At 41.0% G+C, this 19,601-nt stretch overlaps 1 protein-coding gene across 1 annotated transcript in view; it reads left to right on the forward strand.

Moving 5' to 3' along the window:
- LAMA1 (laminin subunit alpha 1) overlaps positions 1-19,601 on the forward strand; it is a 159,963-nt gene that overhangs the window by 74,662 nt on the left and 65,700 nt on the right. The window contains exons 17-25 of the mRNA XM_033087811.1: positions 6,142-6,269; positions 7,707-7,793; positions 8,503-8,714; positions 14,240-14,346; positions 14,651-14,831; positions 15,858-15,994; positions 16,681-16,917; positions 17,998-18,141; positions 18,655-18,834. Of these exons, the coding sequence (XP_032943702.1) occupies positions 6,142-6,269; positions 7,707-7,793; positions 8,503-8,714; positions 14,240-14,346; positions 14,651-14,831; positions 15,858-15,994; positions 16,681-16,917; positions 17,998-18,141; positions 18,655-18,834 (1,413 nt within the window). The remainder of the gene's footprint in view (positions 1-6,141; positions 6,270-7,706; positions 7,794-8,502; positions 8,715-14,239; positions 14,347-14,650; positions 14,832-15,857; positions 15,995-16,680; positions 16,918-17,997; positions 18,142-18,654; positions 18,835-19,601) is intronic.

The following is a 19,601-nucleotide window of genomic DNA, read 5'->3' on the forward strand; positions in this document are numbered from 1 at the left end:
GGGTTTTTTTTAAACATTATATTACATAGTACATCATAAGAGGGATGATAAAACTAACAATCACACTCGTTTGTACAATGTATAATGCTTTATAGTTGTTAGCTCTGATCAATGCTTTGAACAAGTACTTCTTTCATGTAATATGAACTAAAACAGAGCTTAACAAATATGTAATTAATCTTGAGAATGAACTTTGGGCCAAATACAGGGCAAGACTTGTTTTTTAACTTCAATCAGGAATTCTGTTAGGCTCTGATGCCTGGAAGCCAGGCCACACTCCTGAGTTTTAATGGATTCACTCCTCATAGATGGAGTGAATGCATATGTTAATCAGCTGAACTCTATTCATTGTACAGGGATATGTTCACACTCTTTCCAAAAGAGATTGATTGAGTCACTAGGGAAAATTAATTATCAGAACCATGGAGAAGATCTTGGCGTGGTGCCATGAATGGCTTTTTTCTCTCTAGAGCCTAATTTTTCTTTATTCTATAAGGAAAGCTTTCGTTTTGTTCTTGGTTCATTTCTTCATTCTGTAAGTGAAGTGTCTATAGGAATTGCATGAAATGGTGGTTTGCACACAGAGTCAGTCCCTCTGGGATCAATTCCCTCAGGCACACAGCTTCCCATAGCTTGATGAGGTTGTTCCTTTTTTAAAACATCTCTCACATGTGAGTTAAGTCATATGGTTCTCGACTTTTTCTTGTCTGACTTATTTTGTTTAGCATGATAATCTCAAGATCCATCCATATTGTCTGAAATGGCAGTATTTCATCTTTTTTTATGGCTGAGTAATAGTCCATCATATATGTATACCATTTTCTTTATCTAATCATCTAGCAAAAGACAGTTTTGTTGTTTCCATGCCTTGGCCACCATGAATAATGCTGCAATGAACATAGGGGTAAAAACTGAAAACAACAAACAAACAAGACAAACAAACAAAAACTCATAGATACAGACAACAGTTTAGTAGTTACCAAAGGGTAAGCGGGGACGGAGGGTGGTAGAAGAGGGTTAAGGGGGTCAAGTATATGATGATTGAAGGAGAACTGAATTTGGGTGGTGAACACACAATGCAATATACAGATGACGTATTATAGAATTGTACACTTGAAATGTATATAATTTTAGTATCCAATGTCACCCCAATAAATTTAATAAAAATTAGAAAAAAATCATCTTTCCCTTTGCCACTGAGGTTTGCAAGGCCAGCGACTGGAAGCCTTTTTCAACATTTGGGGATGGTCAGTAGGTTGTGTTTGTGCCATAGTTACAGGTAGGCTGAAAGAGTATTTGCACATGCTTCTATCAATATATATTTACAGAAATATACTCATGTATTTTTGTAAAGTAGAAATGCTACATAGCAACTGTTCTTAAAGCTCTAATAACAATAATGATAATAGTTTCATAGTTAAACATTTTTTTGGAAAGCATTCTAGATTTACAATGGGTTACCAAAATAGAGTTCCTGCATAACCTTCATCGGGCTTCCCCTAACACACATCTTGGGTAACCATAGTAGTTATCAAAACTAAGAAATTAACACTGGCACAATCTGATCAACTAAACTACAGACCACTCAGATTTCATCACTTTTTCCATTCGTGTCCCTTCTCCATTCAAATCCCACATTGCATTCCATGGCCTTTCCTTCTTCGATCTGTGACAGTTTCTCATCTTTCCTTGTCTTTCATGACTGTGGCACCTTTGAAGCATGCTGGACATTCTGTGGGGCTGATCTTTTAGCTGGCGCTGGTCTGTTTTTCATGAGTAGGTTGAGGTTATGCGTTTTGGGCAGGTAGGTATGGAGGCGATGTGCCCTGTTAGTGCCTCCTGTCAGGGACGTATGTCACTGTCTTCTTCCTCAGGAGTAAGTCACTGAGCCACGTGGATTAAGTGGTGTCTGCCAGGTATTTCCACTGTAAAGTGACTTTTTCTTTTTAAAATAATCAATGTTCAAAGGAGCAAGGATCATAAAAAATTAGATCGGGATTTAGGGAATATCCAAAGTTGGTAGCTTCATTTATCTGTTTAATCTAATTTTTGCTTTTATCTATTATTTAAAAAAACAACCACCTCTAATTCTTCCTTTTGTATAACTGTTTATAGCCCTTGGCCTTGTATGTCGCTATCTAGCTTAAACTATAACTCCTTATTTACGGTTTATTAGAGAGAAGTTTGCAGTTGTTCTTAGTGCCCGTATTCTTTTCTTTAAGACTATTTTTTTTAAAGAGCAGTTTTAGGTTTATAGCAAAATAAAGAGGAAGATACAGAGACTTCTTATATAGCTCTTACCCGCCCTCCACAGGCACATTCTCCCCCATTACAGTGTCCCCCAGTAGAGTGGTACATTTGTTACAACCCATGAACCTACACTTATACACCAAAAGTCCTTAGCCCCTCTTCTTTTCTCTGCACTCTTTCTGCTCTGATCCCAAGGAGAAGCCAGTTTCTTTGCCTTGCAGAGAGCAGGGCATAAAAAGCAGTTGGGCGCGTCTTGGGCCCTCATGTTTTTTCTTTCAAATGGGGAAGATGTTTTTCCTCTACAAGGAGATGAGCCTTCCCGTCCTTCACATACCAGATCTACCAACAGGGACAGTCACTTAGTGGGAAGGTGACACACACCTGAGTAAAACTTGAAACAAAGCCTCAGCAAGTTCTTCAATAGAACTACATCATAATTTTCCCAAAGAGAAGGAAGACCCCATTTGGCCCTTTGAGCAAAGAAAACATATCATAGACATTTTCTGATTATACATAATCAAATATATTTTAATGAAACTTGTTATTCTGTGTAATACTTGCAGTGCTACCATGTGGCTTTTACTAAGGCCAGTTGCATTTTTAATTGATTCGGATAGATTATCAAAACCAAGATCATATGGGGGATGGGGAGAAAAAGATGTGCTACCAAAACGTATTCTGAGGACCAGTTGTATGGACGTTGTCTAGGAGCATTTTTAGAAACCTGGAATCTCAGGTCCCTGTCAGACCTCCTGAGTCAGAATCAATATTAACCCACGTGATCTGTATATATATTCAAGTTTAGAAGTTGTGGTCTACGATAACCCTAAATAAAACTTGGAAAAACAGGCCTGGAAGTACACACTGTTCCCCCAATAAAGTCCTGTTCCCCTTCCCCAATAAAATCTTTAAAAAAAAACTTGTGAAACCTTGGTACAAAAGGATGGAACACAAGTATTTATAGTCCCAAATTAAATTTAGTATACGGGAAATATCTTAGCAACCTCGGGAATTATAGAAAAGTATGTAGTTTAGAAACTGGACATAATATTTTAATTGTTGGATGAAAAAAGTGGCCTGTAAATGTATGTAAAATGGGTAGCTCTACGAGAAAGGGTATAAAGGGAAATGCCAGACCAGGTGGAGAGCGGGAGAGAGGAAATGAGAGGAGAGGACCCACAGGTGGGACTGGGCAGGTGAATGCAGGCAGGGGTGGGTAGAGGTCATAGGAGACAGCTCTGGGAGACATCACGACAGGGGACGTGGGGACTGAGTCACAGGGAAAGCGGAACCTGGGAGACAATGTGCAAAACAGGTGCCCTGCTCCCTTGAGCCGTGAAGCTGCCGGGTGCTCAGCGCTGCCTTCTGCTCGGCCCGTGTGGCCCTCTCCTTTCTCCTGCACATCTCGTGTACACCAGCTCAGGGTGTTTACTTTCCAGAGATGCTTTACAGGATAATGAGTCTTTCATATTTATTCATGTATTTACCATTTTCTGTATTCTTCACTCCTCGGTATAAATCCAAGATTTCATCTGGACCCTGTTTCTGCCCCCTGAAGAACTATTTTCAGCATTTCTCCACTGCAAGTCTGATGATTGACAAATTATCTTATCTTTTGTTTATCTGAAAAAGACTTTCTTTTGCCTTCACTGTTGAAATGTATTTTTGCAGACTTTTCTGTACTTAAAAATTGTTCTTTTTGCTTATGGCTTGCAGTATTTCAAATGACACATCAGTAGTAATTCTTATCTACATAATTCTTTGCTTGATTTGTAGATTTTTCTCCTGGTTATGGATCACTTTTTTTTTTTTTTTTTTTGCTTCTCATATCTAGTACTTATTGTCCCCTATTAAAAACAAAACAAAACAAAACAAAAAATAACACTGCATTTGAAATAATTTTAAGTTTATACAAAGGTTGTAGGTATAAGAACGGTGCTTAGAACACCCACCATTTACCTAGATTCACCTACTGTTAACCTATTCCCCGTCTGCTTTATTATTCTCATTCTTTATCTATCCAATCATAATCCAATCATAATATATTTTCTAAACTACTTGAGAATAAGTTGCATGCATCCTATCCATTTATCCCTAGATACTTCACTGTGTATGTCCTGAGAATAAGGATATTCTCTTATGTAACCATAGTACAGTTATTAACTGCAGTAAATTTAACATCGGTACTCTACTTTTCCTAATTTACCATCTATTTTTCAGTTTTGTCAATTGACTCAATTATGTCTTTTATAGAATTGCCCCCTTCCCCCCACCATTAGAGGTCCCCTTCTAGGATTGGGTATTGCATTTTATTGTCATGTCTCTTTAGTCTTTAATTCAAAATATTTCCATAGCACATCTTGGCCTTTTATGACATTGGCATTTTGAAGAAGACAATCATTTTTAAAAAAAATAGAATGTCTCTCATTTGGGCTTCTTCTCTTTTCCCATGAATAGATTCAGGTTATACTTTTCAGGCCAGAATACGTCATTAGTGTGTCCTCCTCAGCACATGGCCTGTGCAGGTCCACAATGTCCACCACCTCTCACTGGTGGTGGTAATTCTGATTTCGCAGGCCAGGTGTTCGTCAATCTCTTCACTATATATTTGCTGTTCTTTCATTTTGTAAAGTGAGGGAGACACTTTAGATACATGCAAGTATCCTATTCCTCATCAGATTTCCCCCTTAGATTTTGTAGTCGTTGATTATTCTTGCCCAAACAATACTTATTATGATGTTTGCAAAAGAATGGTTATCCAACTCTAGCCCTTCCCCCACACTTATGGGTTGGCACACAGCATTCCACTATAAGCAAGAACCCTCCCTTCTCCCCATATATTTAATTACCTACGTGTTTTCTGTCGGGACTCATGGATTCCAAATTTTCCCAGATTTGGCCCGTGGGAGCATATCCAGTCGTTTTTGATTGCATGATGAATATTGTTTGATGCATATTGTTGCATTTTTGAGTTTCCAGATTTTGTCGCTCTCTTTTAAAGAACTTAGAAGTTTATTTTGGCAGACACTTAGGTTATTGCAAGTCAGCGTGATTGTTTCAAGGTTTGTTTTTCAACGTTGTTGGGGCCGGTCTCATATAGCCTTTACTCTATGGCAGTGGTAGCACAACTAGGAAGGAATTTTCCTTCTGAAGTCTCTACTGAGTGTGCTGAGTGTTTACCAGGATCTCTCCACAGTGGCTGGTTAGAATTCTAGTATCTCTGAGCTCTGTGTGAGTTCTGAATTTTTCCAATTCATCTCACCTGTCTTGCTTTATCTGGCCTCAAGGAGTTGTACTCTACATACAAGCAGCTTAGTATTCGCACAAGCAGCTTAGTATTCTTTAGCATTTTGGAGGGATCCCCCAGGTAGATTTCTGGAGCTCTTGCTCTCCGAAGCTCTAGCCCTCTGTCCAAATTCCAGCAGGTTCAGCCTCCCCAAACTCTGATCTCTGTGTCCTCAACCCAGCAAGACTCTCAGCTCTGTTTGGCCAGTGTCTGCAGGCAACAAACAAACAAACATGTGGCTGTAAGATTCATTCCACCATCTCCTTTCTCTCAGGGATCACAGACCAGCACCCTCTGTGGTCCATTGTCTGAGAGCATTTGTTTGATAGATTTGTTCCAGTTTTCTAATTTCTTGCAGAAGGGCAAGAAGATACCAGTTACTCTGACACGGTCGGAAGTGAAAGTCTTATGCTTCCCATTTATACACATTAAAATTGTATTAATTAATCTGGAAAAAGGCAACCCTTGCTCATGTCACAGAGTTTGGTGACTTGTTTTAGCATTTTGTCTTTTATTTGCTCTTGGACTTCAAGTTGTTTGTAGATACATCGGAGAGTCCTTTATGGAAAGCTGAACTGAGTCTTCTTTTCATGCATGTGTCCTAGGCGTGCGAACACAACACCACCGGGGACCATTGTGAGCATTGCCTGCCTGGCTTCTATGGACTGCCTTCCCGTGGGACTCCCGGGGACTGCCAGCCTTGTGCCTGTCCCCTCTCCTCCGCCTCCAACAAGTAAGCCTGGCACCTCCCCCAGCAGGTGTTGTCTGGCATGGCCAGGATTTCTGTCCAGATATGTACTAATATCCACAGAGGAAGACTTTGTATGTAATAAGAGTGTGAATTTTTCCCAGTAATAATTCATTAGGATTAAAGATGGAGGGGTGGATTGTCTTTTTTTAAAAAAAATTGTGTGTATTAAATTATGTAAGGAAAGTTGTGTGATGGCAAGGACATTTGCATACTGTTTTTCCGTTTGGTATAATGTTGGTGATGTTATTTCACAGGTACATATTGTGTGCCTACCACTGGGCGAGGGGGTATAGGGGGTACAGAGATGAATAAAACATGTTCCTGGGCTTACGGAGCTTTTGGTCTAATGAACTAAATGTGAGGCTCCTTGAGAATAGGCTGAACTCATTTAATCGATTCAGCAAGTGTTTATTGAGCACCTACTATCTACTGGGTCTCATGGTAGGTACTCTGAGTATCAAACTGTTTGTCCATGGCTGCCGGCCCTCGGAATCCACAGTGTGGTCATGACCACAGTAGAGGAATGTCCACTGAACTGTGAGACTCTGCCATGAATGACTCTCAGGAAACTCTTGATCGGAGACTTGAAGGATGAGAAGGAATTTGAAGGCAGCAGTGAAGGATATCCTAGGCAGAAGGAACTGAGTGTGCCAAGGCATGGCCGCATAAAAGAGCAAAGCTGTCTAAGGAGTTCAGTTAGTCCTGGAGCATAAGGCATGAAGGACGTGGAAGGAGACAGTCACGTGAAGGCCTGTACACCAGGCCTTCAGGGCATAGGGCGTGGTGTCCTGCAGGCCAGTGATTTGAAAGCTGCTCTCTCTCTCTCTCTCTCTCTCTCTCACTGGTTTACCCTTTAGAACTCTTTCTCCACTCGCACCCAAAGAATTTCCCCCATGGGGATTTTTATTTGAAATTCCAGTGTATGAAAGATAGAATCAGGGTTACTCTCCTGAAATCATGGAGGACTCTTAACCACCCCCATACTTCCCTTCACAGGATTCCCTGAGATGCAGGAGTAGAATCTGAAAGGACCCTGGTCAGCAGTGGAGGTCCTTTGGGAAATGTGGATTGCTCAAGTGTGTAAGGGAGCTCACTCTTGGTCAATGTGGGCCAGGTTCTGAGGCAGGCAAGCAGTGCCAGGGAACCCAGAGAGAAACCGGGCTGGGATATCAGAGCAGGCCTCCTGGAGGAGGTGACAGCTGAGTTGAGTATTGGGGAAAAGCTGGGTGAGCCCAGGCAGAGAGAGGAGGAAGCACATTCCAGCTGAAGTGGGCTGTGCGGCCTTGGATTCTGGGCTAAGGAGTGAGGACCCAATGAAAGTTTGTAAGGACAGAAGTGGTAGAAATTAAGCATTTAAAATATTTAGAAATTCTATATCCATGCATGGGAAAATTGCGCTCATTTCTAATGTTTTGATAGTTTCAGCCCCACCTGCCACCTACATGATGGAGATGAAGTAGTCTGTGACCAGTGTGCCCTGGGATACTCAGGAACTTGGTGTGAGAGGTACTTTGCTTTGCTCAACTGGTTTCCAAAAAGATGCAGTAAACATTATTTTAACATAAATTCTATGTGTTTATTTTTAAATGTGTAAGTAAGTGTGGTTTTGGAGTTTTGGTACATGATTATTAATTCATGTAATCTCAGAGAAAAGCCAATATTTAATAACAAAATTAATATTGAAACTCCCTGAGAATTTTTTGAGAATGGCACTCTATCTCCTTGAACCAAATCTGCGTTCTCATCATCAATAACAACAGGAATCAGCAAGGAGTCAGTGTTTACTGTCCACACATTTAAATATCCCTTCACCCTGCATAATTCCATAGGGGAGTGGTGGTTTGATTAATAGTTGTCTTCTGGCTCCTGAAAGCCAATGTTGTCTGTTCCCACAAGGAAGTCTCAGTGCAGAGTCTGGCTACAGTCTGTAGGAGAGGGTGACATCCCTGAGAGCTGGGATGTGGGTCCAATTGGCATGGGGCCAGGTCCACGTCCCCTTGGATTTGTGGCTCATTTTGGATGCGTTCCACATTCTTCCCAGTGAGTAAAGGAAATCTGTGAATGCCTGAACTTGGAGTTGCATTCCTTGCACAGTATAAATCTTTCATTAAAAGAGTCAGTCTGATTGATTAACCACTCAGAGAACCCCTGGATAGTGGGGTAATGTCCAGAGAAATTGTATTTATTTGGATCCCTCTTTCAATCTTTTATGTAGATGTGCAGACGGTTACTATGGAAACCCAACAGTGCCTGGGGAATCCTGTGTTCTGTGTAACTGCAGCGGCAATGTTGACCCCTCGGAGGCCGGTCACTGTGACTCTGTCACTGGAGAATGCCTGAGGTGCATTGGGAACACGGATGGTGCCCACTGTGAAAGGTGTGCTGACGGGTTCTACGGGGACGCTGTGACTGCTAAAAATTGCCGTGGTGAGTTTATGTGCTGTGAAGTCGAGTTCGTTACTTATGGCTATGTGAAGTCTCCATCCATTTACTTACAGGTTTCAAAAAGTGCTCAGCCCATGAGGTAACTTTATCTGAGTGGTTCTTGTGTTAATGCTGGGTATGGACCCAAGAACAAAGACATTCCTACTACCCTGTGTCAGCTTCATCAGTTACTCTACGTGAAGGTCAGATGGCCTAGAAAAGATGCTCTCTTCCATCTGAGGATAAAGTGGTATTTTACAAAGTGCTGGTACAGATCTCAGGGACTGATATGAAGGAAGAGTGATGCTCTAAGCCTGACACGTTGGGGAGGGAGATGGGAAGGGGTTTCGTGAAACAAACGGGATTTCAAGATGTAGGGTGGGAAATGGGGAGACTCTAGCCCCAGAAACCGGTGCGTCTTAGTGGTCTATGCCTGACCTAACGACCCCCATGTTGCTCTGTAGGGCTTTGCTTAGATCCTTGAAATTATGAGTCAGGTAGAACCACTCACTGAGAAAAGCAGATTTTCATATGCTGTAGCTGACAGACTTAAAGCCTTAGGTCCAATACAACCCTCAGATGTGTGTGTGTGTGTGTGTGTGTGTGTGTGTGTGTGTGTGTGTGTGTGTGTGTATAGCACAGTTCTTGAAGAAGTGAAAGAGTAACAATGACAATTATAAATTATTTTGATAATTTCCTATAAATGATGAAATCCTACTATGCTATTACAATGTGACGACACAAGAGGGTGCTAGTGTGACAGACAAGATATTTTCCCAGGTACACATCAAGAAAGAAATCAACAAGGTTTTACAGTCCTGGGCCAATGAACCCGACCTTCAGTTCAGCAGCGTGGCCACCTTGATTTGTTATTACAGGAAGATAATTATGATAACTGGTATTTTTATAAAACTCCAAAGTTGATTATATTCTTTTGCAATTCCCATCATTTTTTTTTCATCTTTATGGCAAACCTTGATGATTCATTTTTTAGTTTATTTGTTACTTCCTAGGCACTGGATTGAGAACTGTGATAGGAGTTGGAAATTTATGGTTCAAGTCTATTGGGGAACTACGTATGATGGGGTAGATGATAGGTACATATGTGGAGCTTTTGGAGTCTGATTAATGTAGGTTAGGGTCGATAACTGACCAACTGTGTGACATTAGGCAAATTCATTAACCTCTCTGAGCCACTATTTCCTTATACATAAAATGGACACAATTATATTTATATATATATATATATATATGTGTATATATATATATATATATATATATATAAAGGCCTTTCTGAGAATTCAAAAGGATAACAAATTTAAAGTTGTAGCTATTAAATAAATGTTAGCTATTATAATTGCTAGTAATAAAGCAGTAATTTTTATTATTTTTCTATATCAATGCTGTCCAACAGAAATGTAAGCCACACATGTAATTTAAAAATTTTCAGTAACCACATTTTAAGTAGGAAAAAGAAACAGGTGAAATAGATTTTAATAATACATTTTATTTAGCCCAATATATAAAATGTATTATAATGTTATCATGTAATCAAATTTTTCAAGTATTAATGAGATACTTTCTTTTTTTGAAGTATTGAGTCTTTAAAATTAAGTGTATATTTTATAACCCATCTCAATTAGGATATTAAATTTTCATCAAAAATACTTGATCTGTACTTAGATTACACAAAATTCATTGTTGAAGAAGGATTCATACATTCAAGTTATTCAAACATAGTGAATGTACCAAAAAGTAATTTTTCCGTTAATATATGCATCTATATTGACAAAACTGTGTCAGTATTTTGCTGTGGGGATAAAAGGAAAGATAGGAAATAGATAGGACATGTAGCCCCGAGGTCTGGCTGGATCCAAGTTCTTGGCCAGGCAGCTGGACTGACACTGTCCAAGCCCTCTAGTTATAATTTTTATTCTTTTCTCATCTGCTCCTCCCCCATCCCTAGCTGTGATGTGATGAATTCCTACAACTGTTTCTGGATATTTCAGTAGAAATCCTTCCAGATATAGAACAGAGTCCCTTTTATGGACTTCCAAAGATCCCCTCCACACGCTAATATAATACGGTATTTTATTAGGCTAACCCAAGTAAAAAACTCAGTGTTCAATATCACTAACATGGGAAGTCCTATGGAATTGTTGGGAAGGCGTTTGGATATTGAGGAATGCAGGAATCAGGGAAGAAATAGAGCCTGGTAGTTGAAGTGATAGATGTGGGCACAGCTGTCCAAGGCAGAGAGTGGCACTGAGAAAGGAAAGGGCTGTGGGAATTCTGCTGAGCTCTAACATTAAAGGAACCTCATGTGAATTAAGTTAGTGGGTATAATTTTCCTGTTGTGGGGTTCTCACGAGAATTAAAATACATGAATTCGGTAATCAGCAATGGTTTTAAACTAGTATTGGTTATGACATGAACAATTTTTTATTAATAATTGCTATTATAATTGTTATTACAGAAGGATATTCTGAGGTTTAAATTTCACACCAAAAAATAGAGAAAATTATATGCTTCCCTCCTAAGTTTGCTACAAAGGTTAAATGAAATATTGTCTGTAATGTGACTGATAGTATGATAGATATGATTTCTTATCATTAGTATTCTGTGGTGATCATACAGTGCACTTTGAATTTTCACCAAAGGAAGGGAAAACTTTAAGTGAGACACAGAGGAGGAGGCCCAGAGGGAAATATGAGAAATAGGGAGAAATACACGAGAAATAGGAAGAACACTGAAGAATGGGTGTTTGGAAAACTTGGTAAGGAGAAAGTTCAAAAGGGAGAGAGCAGTCAGGGGTCCCATCCCTTAGAAAGACACAGCAAGATGAAGACTGAAAATCTGCTCATAGAATTTGTACCTGGGAAATACCTGGAGACTTCAGGAAGAGTGCTTGGAAGATGGAACCTCAGATAAAGAGTTAAGGGTATGAGTGTCGGGTGATATGTGCGTGTGTGTGTGTGAGAGAGAGAGAGAGAGAGAGAGAGAGAGAAAGAGAGAGGAGAAAATGTGGGTGTATGTATGTGATGTTTTCGATGGGAGACAGTTGAGAATGGTTGGAGGCTGAGGAGTGTTTTAAAATACAAGCTTTATTATTATTTGGGTATGGCAAGGCCAGCAGATTAGATGACTACCATTGAAAAGACAGATGCCAGGAGGAGGGGGACCCATCACAGCATGCGGCTGGTGTGGGGAAGCTCCCGGGTTGGTCAGGAGGGAAAATGTGGGCTAGAGCCTTTTTGTGGTTTCTGTGAGGCAGGATAAACAGGCTTAGGATTGGTTGGTTTGAATAACTTAGCAGGCTCTGGGGCATAGGGGGCTGTCCTTAGTTGTGTGAGGCCTGGCTCTGGGGTGCTTAGGGCAGTGGATGAACTTGAGAGCCCAGTAAAGAAGGCAGGCAGGGGTGTGGGCTCTGGGCTGATAGATTTACACACGAAAGGCATTCCAGCTGTTTACTATCTCTAGAAATAGACTAACCCTGGGAGGGGCTCAGAGTCAGCAAGTCCCCGGAAGTCCAAGCATCAGAAATACAGGAAATGAAAGGCATGTTTAATATAAAGAGGTAGTAGAGTTTTCAAAGTTTGGCTACAGGAATGGGCAGAGCAGAAAGGGCAGCAGTGAATGGGGCCCATAGCACTTAACCGGCCTCCTGCAGGAGCTGTTAGTGTCAGCGCACTTCCACCAGGGGAAACCTCCAGGGAGAGAGTTCCTCCAGAGCTTGGCCAAGGTCAGTCAAGGAGGCAGAATTCCACCACCTTTCTCCTGACCATCTGTCGTGCAGGGCGGCCTGCGGGGTCTCTGATCCCGCTCCCCACATAAGAACGCAGGATATAGTGAGGCCAAAAAGGAACACCCACAGAGCCATAGGTAGGGGAGTCATACCACTATAGTCTCACTGGAGGCTGGATTCACACGATGTGCGATCTGCTGTCCGCTTTTCTGCCAACCGACCGACTCCCCATTTGCTAGCTGCAATCCGCCTCTCTGCAATCTGCAATCCACGCTTAGCCCTTGCCAGCCCTCATCTTCTTGCTAGCCCCCATTTTCTGCTAGCATAGCCACAGCAGTTATAGCAGTGGCCAATGACTCACTGGTTCAGCTGACGGCCAACTAGCCACAGCTGAGGGCCATCCAGTCACAGTTGATGGCCAGTTACTACCTGAGCCAGCACCTTTCCGCGTGAGGCCGAGAGCCTGGAAACGGCACTCCTGGCTCTGTCCCCACACCATCAGCCTTCCAGTTTCCAGCGTCTCCCACTACTCTACCTCCCGCTGCAGTGGGCTTCCACACAGAGTGCTTGGGGTTGAGATAATTTGCAAAGTTTTTCTTTTCTTTTCTTACATTATTATACCATATGACTGAAATTGTGCATTTTCTGAATCCAAGCTTTCATAAATAGTATACATGCCTGGGGTATTTTGTCAGTGAACATATTTTTTTTTCCCCTTCTTCCGCCTCCACCCCCACCCTCCCACTCTGGTTCAAACCATTGTTTCTCAGTCTAGTTGTGTAGTTCACAGTTCTCTGGCCCATGCTGGTATTATGAGCCTTGTGTTCCCCCTGGGGGAGGCAGTCGGTCACCAGTCGTCGGTTGGCTGCTCGCGATGGCTGCCGGCCACTCACGCTGGCCACCAGCTGCTCGTGGCAGCACACAGAAGCCCACGGCAGCTCATGCTGACCTCCGGCTGTTCACGGCAGCCCCAGCTCCAGGGAGAGCCGTTGTTCACAATCTTAGCTGTAGAGGGCGCAGCTCACTGGCCCATGTGGGAATCGAACCGGTGACCTCGGCGTTAGGAGCACGGCGCTCCAACCATCTGGGCCACCAATCTGGCCCAGTGAACATATTAAATATTTAAAATGAAGTGCATATTGACACCTGTGGTATGAATATCAATTAAACATGTCTTGCTTTCATTAAATTCCATCACTCTGAAAAGGTAGGGGATTTTGTAGCTTTAATCATCAATATTATAGCTGGATAAAACTGAAACATCTAGCCTGAAGGTAAATATATTAGAACTACCTATGACTCGTGACTTAGAAGAGGGAAATGTTTTTCATTAAATTATGAAATATATTTGTTTAGATTGCTATAACTGAGCTTTAAAATATTAAATATTGACATGATTGGAATGAGAGAAAATGGCTACATTGATTTTGAAATCTCCATTGCATGCTTTTTAATGCAGATTTGTGGATATACATTGGTGGGTCATTTAAAAGTTTTCAAGGAATTTATGAAATTGGTCAAGTTAGTTTGCTAATAATTATCTTAATAGATTCAGTAGTTTATTTCCTCTGTGATGGTTCCTTTGCCAACCCTATTTTGGCTTACTCTTCAGAAAAAATGCTAAATATTTAAAGTTATTTCAAAGTAATATATGTTTTTTTAGTTTTGTGATTTGAAACATGAATGTGTACAATTTTTCCTTTTTGGGGATTAAGGGATCTCATAACCAAACCCAGAAATGGACACGACTATGTTTTTGTGTGTGTGTGTGTGTGTGTGTTAGCCTGTGACTGCCATGGAAAGGGCTCCCTTTCTGGCATCTGCCATCCTGAGACGGGTCTCTGCGACTGCAAACCACATGTGACCGGACAGCGGTGTGAGCAGTGCTTGGTAAGATGCCTACTGGTCATTGCATACAATTAAAGGATTAGTGATGTCCATAATTGACAACTTAACCTTGGTTCAAATGAAATGAATTCCTGACTTCTTGAAAGAGCTAACACCCAAAAAACGCAACTGGTGTATGCTGTGCGTCCCTATCTAGAGAGTATGTATTCAGTTTACAAAGCACTGGAATGAACACTTTATGATTCTATGAAACACCCCGCATTTGATTTGGAAAACGTTCTAGTATTATTAGTTACTGATTAAAATGTATTTTGGCTTCCACGATTTTGCCCCTTCTATGAAACAGTATGGCTATTACGGGTTGGACACAGGGCTTGGCTGCCTGCCCTGTAACTGCAGCACGATGGGCTCCATGTCGGATGACTGCACGGAGGAAGGCCAGTGTCACTGTGTACCAGGTGTAGCTGGGAAGAGGTGCGACAGGTGTGCACGTGGCTTCTATGCATTCCAGGACGGTGGCTGTACACGTAAGCTCTTGAATTCATTCTTGAGACTTTATAGTTATTTCCAGACTTCTCTTTGAACCCTCCTTTGATTTCTAATTCTGTTAAGTTCCTTTATTTTTTCTCTCTTCTTTACATGTAGAATTTCATACCTTTGTGTTTGTATCCTTATTCCAGATACATCCATAAGCTTTGGTCAGGTTCTATTAATTGTGTGAGCTTAGATTAATTACTTAACTTCACTTAGCTTTAATTTCCTCATTTTTAAAATGGACAAGCTAATTATGATGTCCATCCAGGATTTTTAAGGTTGTACATGAAGTCTTTAACACAGCATCTGGCACACAATAAATGCTCGATAAATACTAGTTCTATCTGTTCTTCCCACCTATCCAGGGTTTTTCCAGGCTGTTCTATTTCACCCCTGTGTCCACGTTACCTCTCTTCCAGCAGCATTTATTTTTATTTTATTTTTCAAAGATTTTTATCAAAATATAGCTAACATTCAATATTATGTTAATTTCAGGGGCACACAATAGTTACTCAACATTTATATACCTAAAGAAGTGATCACCATAAGTCCAGCAACCATCTGACACTACAATGCTATCACAATATTATTGACCATATTCCCTAAGTTGTGTATTACATCCTCATGACTTATTTGTTTTACACCTGGAAATTTGAACCTCTTATTTCCCTTCACCTTTTTAAATTTTTCAATTACAGTGGACATTCAATATTATTATATATTAATTTCAGGTGGAGAGCATAGTGGTTAGACATTTATATAATTAAAGAAGTGATCCCTCTGACTAGTCTTGCTATATTATTGACTATATTCCGTATCCGGCAGCATTTCTTGGCAAGGAGGAACAACCACCTCCCATGAGACACAAGGGGGTCTTGGGAATCACATGGTCTCTTTCAGGAACTAAAAGAATGGTTTAGATTATTAGTGAGAGGGGAATAACTTGTAGCGTCAGTTCTTACCCCTTCCGTTGCACTGATTGTCCTGACCTGTAACACCAACATCTGTCTTTGCTGTAGCCTGTGCCTGTGCTCGCACTCAGAATACATGTGACCCAGCGTCGGGGGAGTGCATCTGCCCCCCTCATACTCGAGGCGTAACATGTGGAGAATGTGAGGACAAGTACTGGGGCTACGACCTGGAGCACGGATGCCAGGTGTGAGCGACCATCTGTGCGTTTTCTTAACTGAGCATTACTTTGCTCTAGCGAGTTGAATTCCTTTTCTTCTATTTGCTTGATTTTAACCTGTTGAATAGCTTGATGGTTTATATTTACAACTCAATATGGATTGTAGGAATCAAAGTGAAAGAAACAGCACCATCAAACTACGTTATTCTAAGACTTCTTCAAGACCCTAGCTGTGGAATTGATGGTTAGAAGGTCAAAAAATTATTTTAGTGCCTTTTAAATATATTATATGATATATACCATCTTCTAGGAGAAGGGCATCAACCACTTTATTGGGGGTTTATGTCCATTCTCAAAGGGTTCTAATTTTTTATGTAACTTTTTCAGTTAAACTTAGATATAGTTTGTGTTTTGAGAACAGAAGTAAAATTACTTTGCTTCTAAAATAATGTTGCGGGACTGTTTGGCCCTATGAAGCAGACTGAGTTTCAGGTCACATGTGCCACAAAGGTGCACAAATGTCCACAATGCCGTTCCTGCCTCCTGCTGGCATGTGGCAGAGTTCATCCATAGAGCAGTATCGAGAGATCCATTCCTTCATATAATTTCCCCACATATAGTGTTTTCTGATCATCCCAATATGTGCACATTATGAAAATGTGAAAGCTGCCTTTTTATGTATTTAGTTGTGTTATTTTATTCCCTTCTTTCAGGCCTGCAATTGCAGCAGTGAAGGGTCAGCCAGTCCTCAGTGCAATGTGCTCACTGGCCATTGCCAATGTCAGCCTGCATTTGCTGGACCGAGCTGTCATCAGTGCTCCCTTGGCTTCAGAGACTTTCCAGACTGTGTGGCCTGTGACTGTGACCTGAGAGGGACATTGGTGGACACCTGTGATGAGGAACAGGGTGTTTGCAGTTGTGCAGAGAAAACTGGTACCTGCTCTTGCAAGGTATGGGCCCTCGGTGCTCCATTTTCTTCTTCTCACCTTCTCGTCATAGTGACTTTTGAGCTTTTAACTATTTAAATAAGCAGCCAGGTTTTAGACACGTCTCATAATAAGTAAACAATACCTTGCAGGTCTGAGTTTAAATTTCACATGTGCTCTTCTAGAATGATGGATGATTCTTTAAATGGAAATTTTACTGGTCATTGCAAATGCGAGATGATGGAACTGATTTGAAAAACACTCTTGAGTTTTCTACCATGTGTTCCCGTTGGCTGAGTAGCCAACCTGTCTTGAATATATAGGTAAAATAGATAACACAGAGCTCAAGGAGATTTGTGATTTTAGAGCTGATAATTATTCTTTTGTATATGCTGACCAGATTAAAGGAAATTTCATGTTTCTTATTTTCCGAGGAGGTAAGATTTCAACATCATGTTTAATTCCATGTATTTCCATTAGTTTTCCCATTGTGTTTTGTTGTAAGAACCATGGACCAGGTCCTCATAACAAAGGACAATGGGAAAACTAATGCAATTACAGGCCTGAAAGAGTCTCTGGTCACCTTCTCTGGTCCTTTCCTGGGGCTGGAAAGACGGAATCCAGAGGGTACTGGGTTGATTAGTGACTGGGGATGAGGAAGGGACAATTCAGGTAGATTCTACAGCCTGGGAGTAATGGAAACATCAGTGGATATTTTTGGCTTCCCACATTTATGATACTAGCAGTTCTCATTATAGCCCGTTAGAACGGGAGACACTTGCCTTAATAACCACCTCATCCATGGATCTTCACCCTGACTGATCATCAGAGTCACCTGAAGCCTCCAGGAGAGTGTAATCAGGGAATGTGTACTTTCCAAAAGCTTCAAGATGATTCTGATCATCAGCTGTTATGGGGAATCCCTGATTGAGTTTTTGAGAGAACTAATGCTCAGAGAGGTTAAGGAACTTGCCTAAGGAGCAGCTAGTCCAGGGACGTTTCTTAATCCAAAATGACTTTTATGATTTACTTCATTTCTGTTTGTTCAGACATCATCTTTTTTTTTTTTAGGTAAAAATGAGTCTATTATTTTTTTCCCTCTAGGAAAATGTCCTTGGCCTTCAGTGCAGCGAGTGTCGAGCTGGCACCTACGCTCTCCATGCTGACAACCCTCTGGGGTGCACCCCGTGCTTCTGCTTTGGGCTGTCACAACTCTGCTCGGAGGTGGAGGGTTACGTGAGGATGCCAGTAAGTTAAGAATGCAGTTAAAATGTTCTGCTTTGAACCCCTCTCCCCTTGGGAGTTGGGTGCGGGGAGGAGAGACAGTCAAGTACTTACATTAAATTTTGCTCTTAAGGCATCAGAAATCCTGAGAAACTAATTTGGGTTAGTTATGAATCAGAGCTCTGCTTCTGCTGTCCAGAGAAATATATGGAGGTGGCAGTAAAGGTATTCAGTGTTGCTCCTTAGCTAATCTATCGAAAGCTTTAGTTGGAGAGAAGATAAGATGGCAATATCTCAACAGTGTCCTTCTTATAACTGAACATTGTCCCGTGTAGCAGCAGTTTGACCCTAAATGCAATCGATTAAAACATGTTCACTTCATTTCAATCAGGGTTTAAGTTTAAAGGAAAAGTTTTTATTATCCCTGTTTTAATAATGAAGCTCTCTTACCTGTGAAATAATGGTAGAATCGGACAAATCAAAGGTATGGAGTAAATTCATGTCCTAAAGTGCGTTTTTCCTTCCTTCTATGACTAGGTAACTCTGGGCTCAGATCAGCCTCTTCTGCGTGTGGTTTCTCAGAGTAACCTCAGGGGTACGACTGAGGGGGTGTATTACCAGGCCCCTGATGTCCTCCTGGACGCCGTGACCGTCAGGCAACATGTCCATGGAGAACCATTTTACTGGCGGCTGCCAGGGCAGTTCCAGGGAGACCAGGTGAGGCCCACAGCCAGCCTAGAGCCGGTCCACATTCCCAAGGGGATATGGGTATAATTTGAAATCACAATATACTGGGTTTGCCCATCATTGACTGAAGTGGTTATTAATTTCCTCTTCTAAGTGGGGATGGAGAAGTTTAACACTTATAAAAATCCCCCAAAATGTATGGTGCTTTAAAAATTTTCATTAATTTTGAAGTCTTTTAAAATTCAAATCATGTTGTTTTCCTTCTCAAAGTAGTCATTCAGCAAATATTTATTGTTTTTACTAATATAAGTTCAGTACAAGCCTGGGTGCTATGGCCTGGGAGGTCCTTCTCAAGAAATTGTCACTCGGTTTGGGGGAAAATAAAAACCTTCTATAAAAGTCTTTTGAAGACATCACTTACATTTTTGTTTATATAAATATTGGAGTCTTTGTATGAATTCACCCTGATCGTTAAAATGTGCGAATATACATCCAGTGTGTCTATTGACATAGATAATTTTTAATTCAAAGGAGTTTGAAAATAATCAGGACTGTTACTACATTGATTTGTTATTCTGGAGCTTACCTTTGTTAGTATCATCGAGAAAGAATCTGTGGGAGGTGATGGATATGTCTGTGGCTATAATGGAAGTGATGGTTTCACGGGTGAATACATATCCCAAAACTCTTCAAGTTTTATTCATTAAATACATACAGTTTTTTACAGCCAATCATACTTCAATAAATTATTTAAAGAAACTTTGTATTATATTCCACATAGGAGTGGAAAGGGGGTG

This window comes from Rhinolophus ferrumequinum, chromosome 19 (assembly GCF_004115265.2).
Source record: "Rhinolophus ferrumequinum isolate MPI-CBG mRhiFer1 chromosome 19, mRhiFer1_v1.p, whole genome shotgun sequence".
NCBI classification, from domain to species: domain Eukaryota; kingdom Metazoa; phylum Chordata; class Mammalia; order Chiroptera; family Rhinolophidae; genus Rhinolophus; species Rhinolophus ferrumequinum.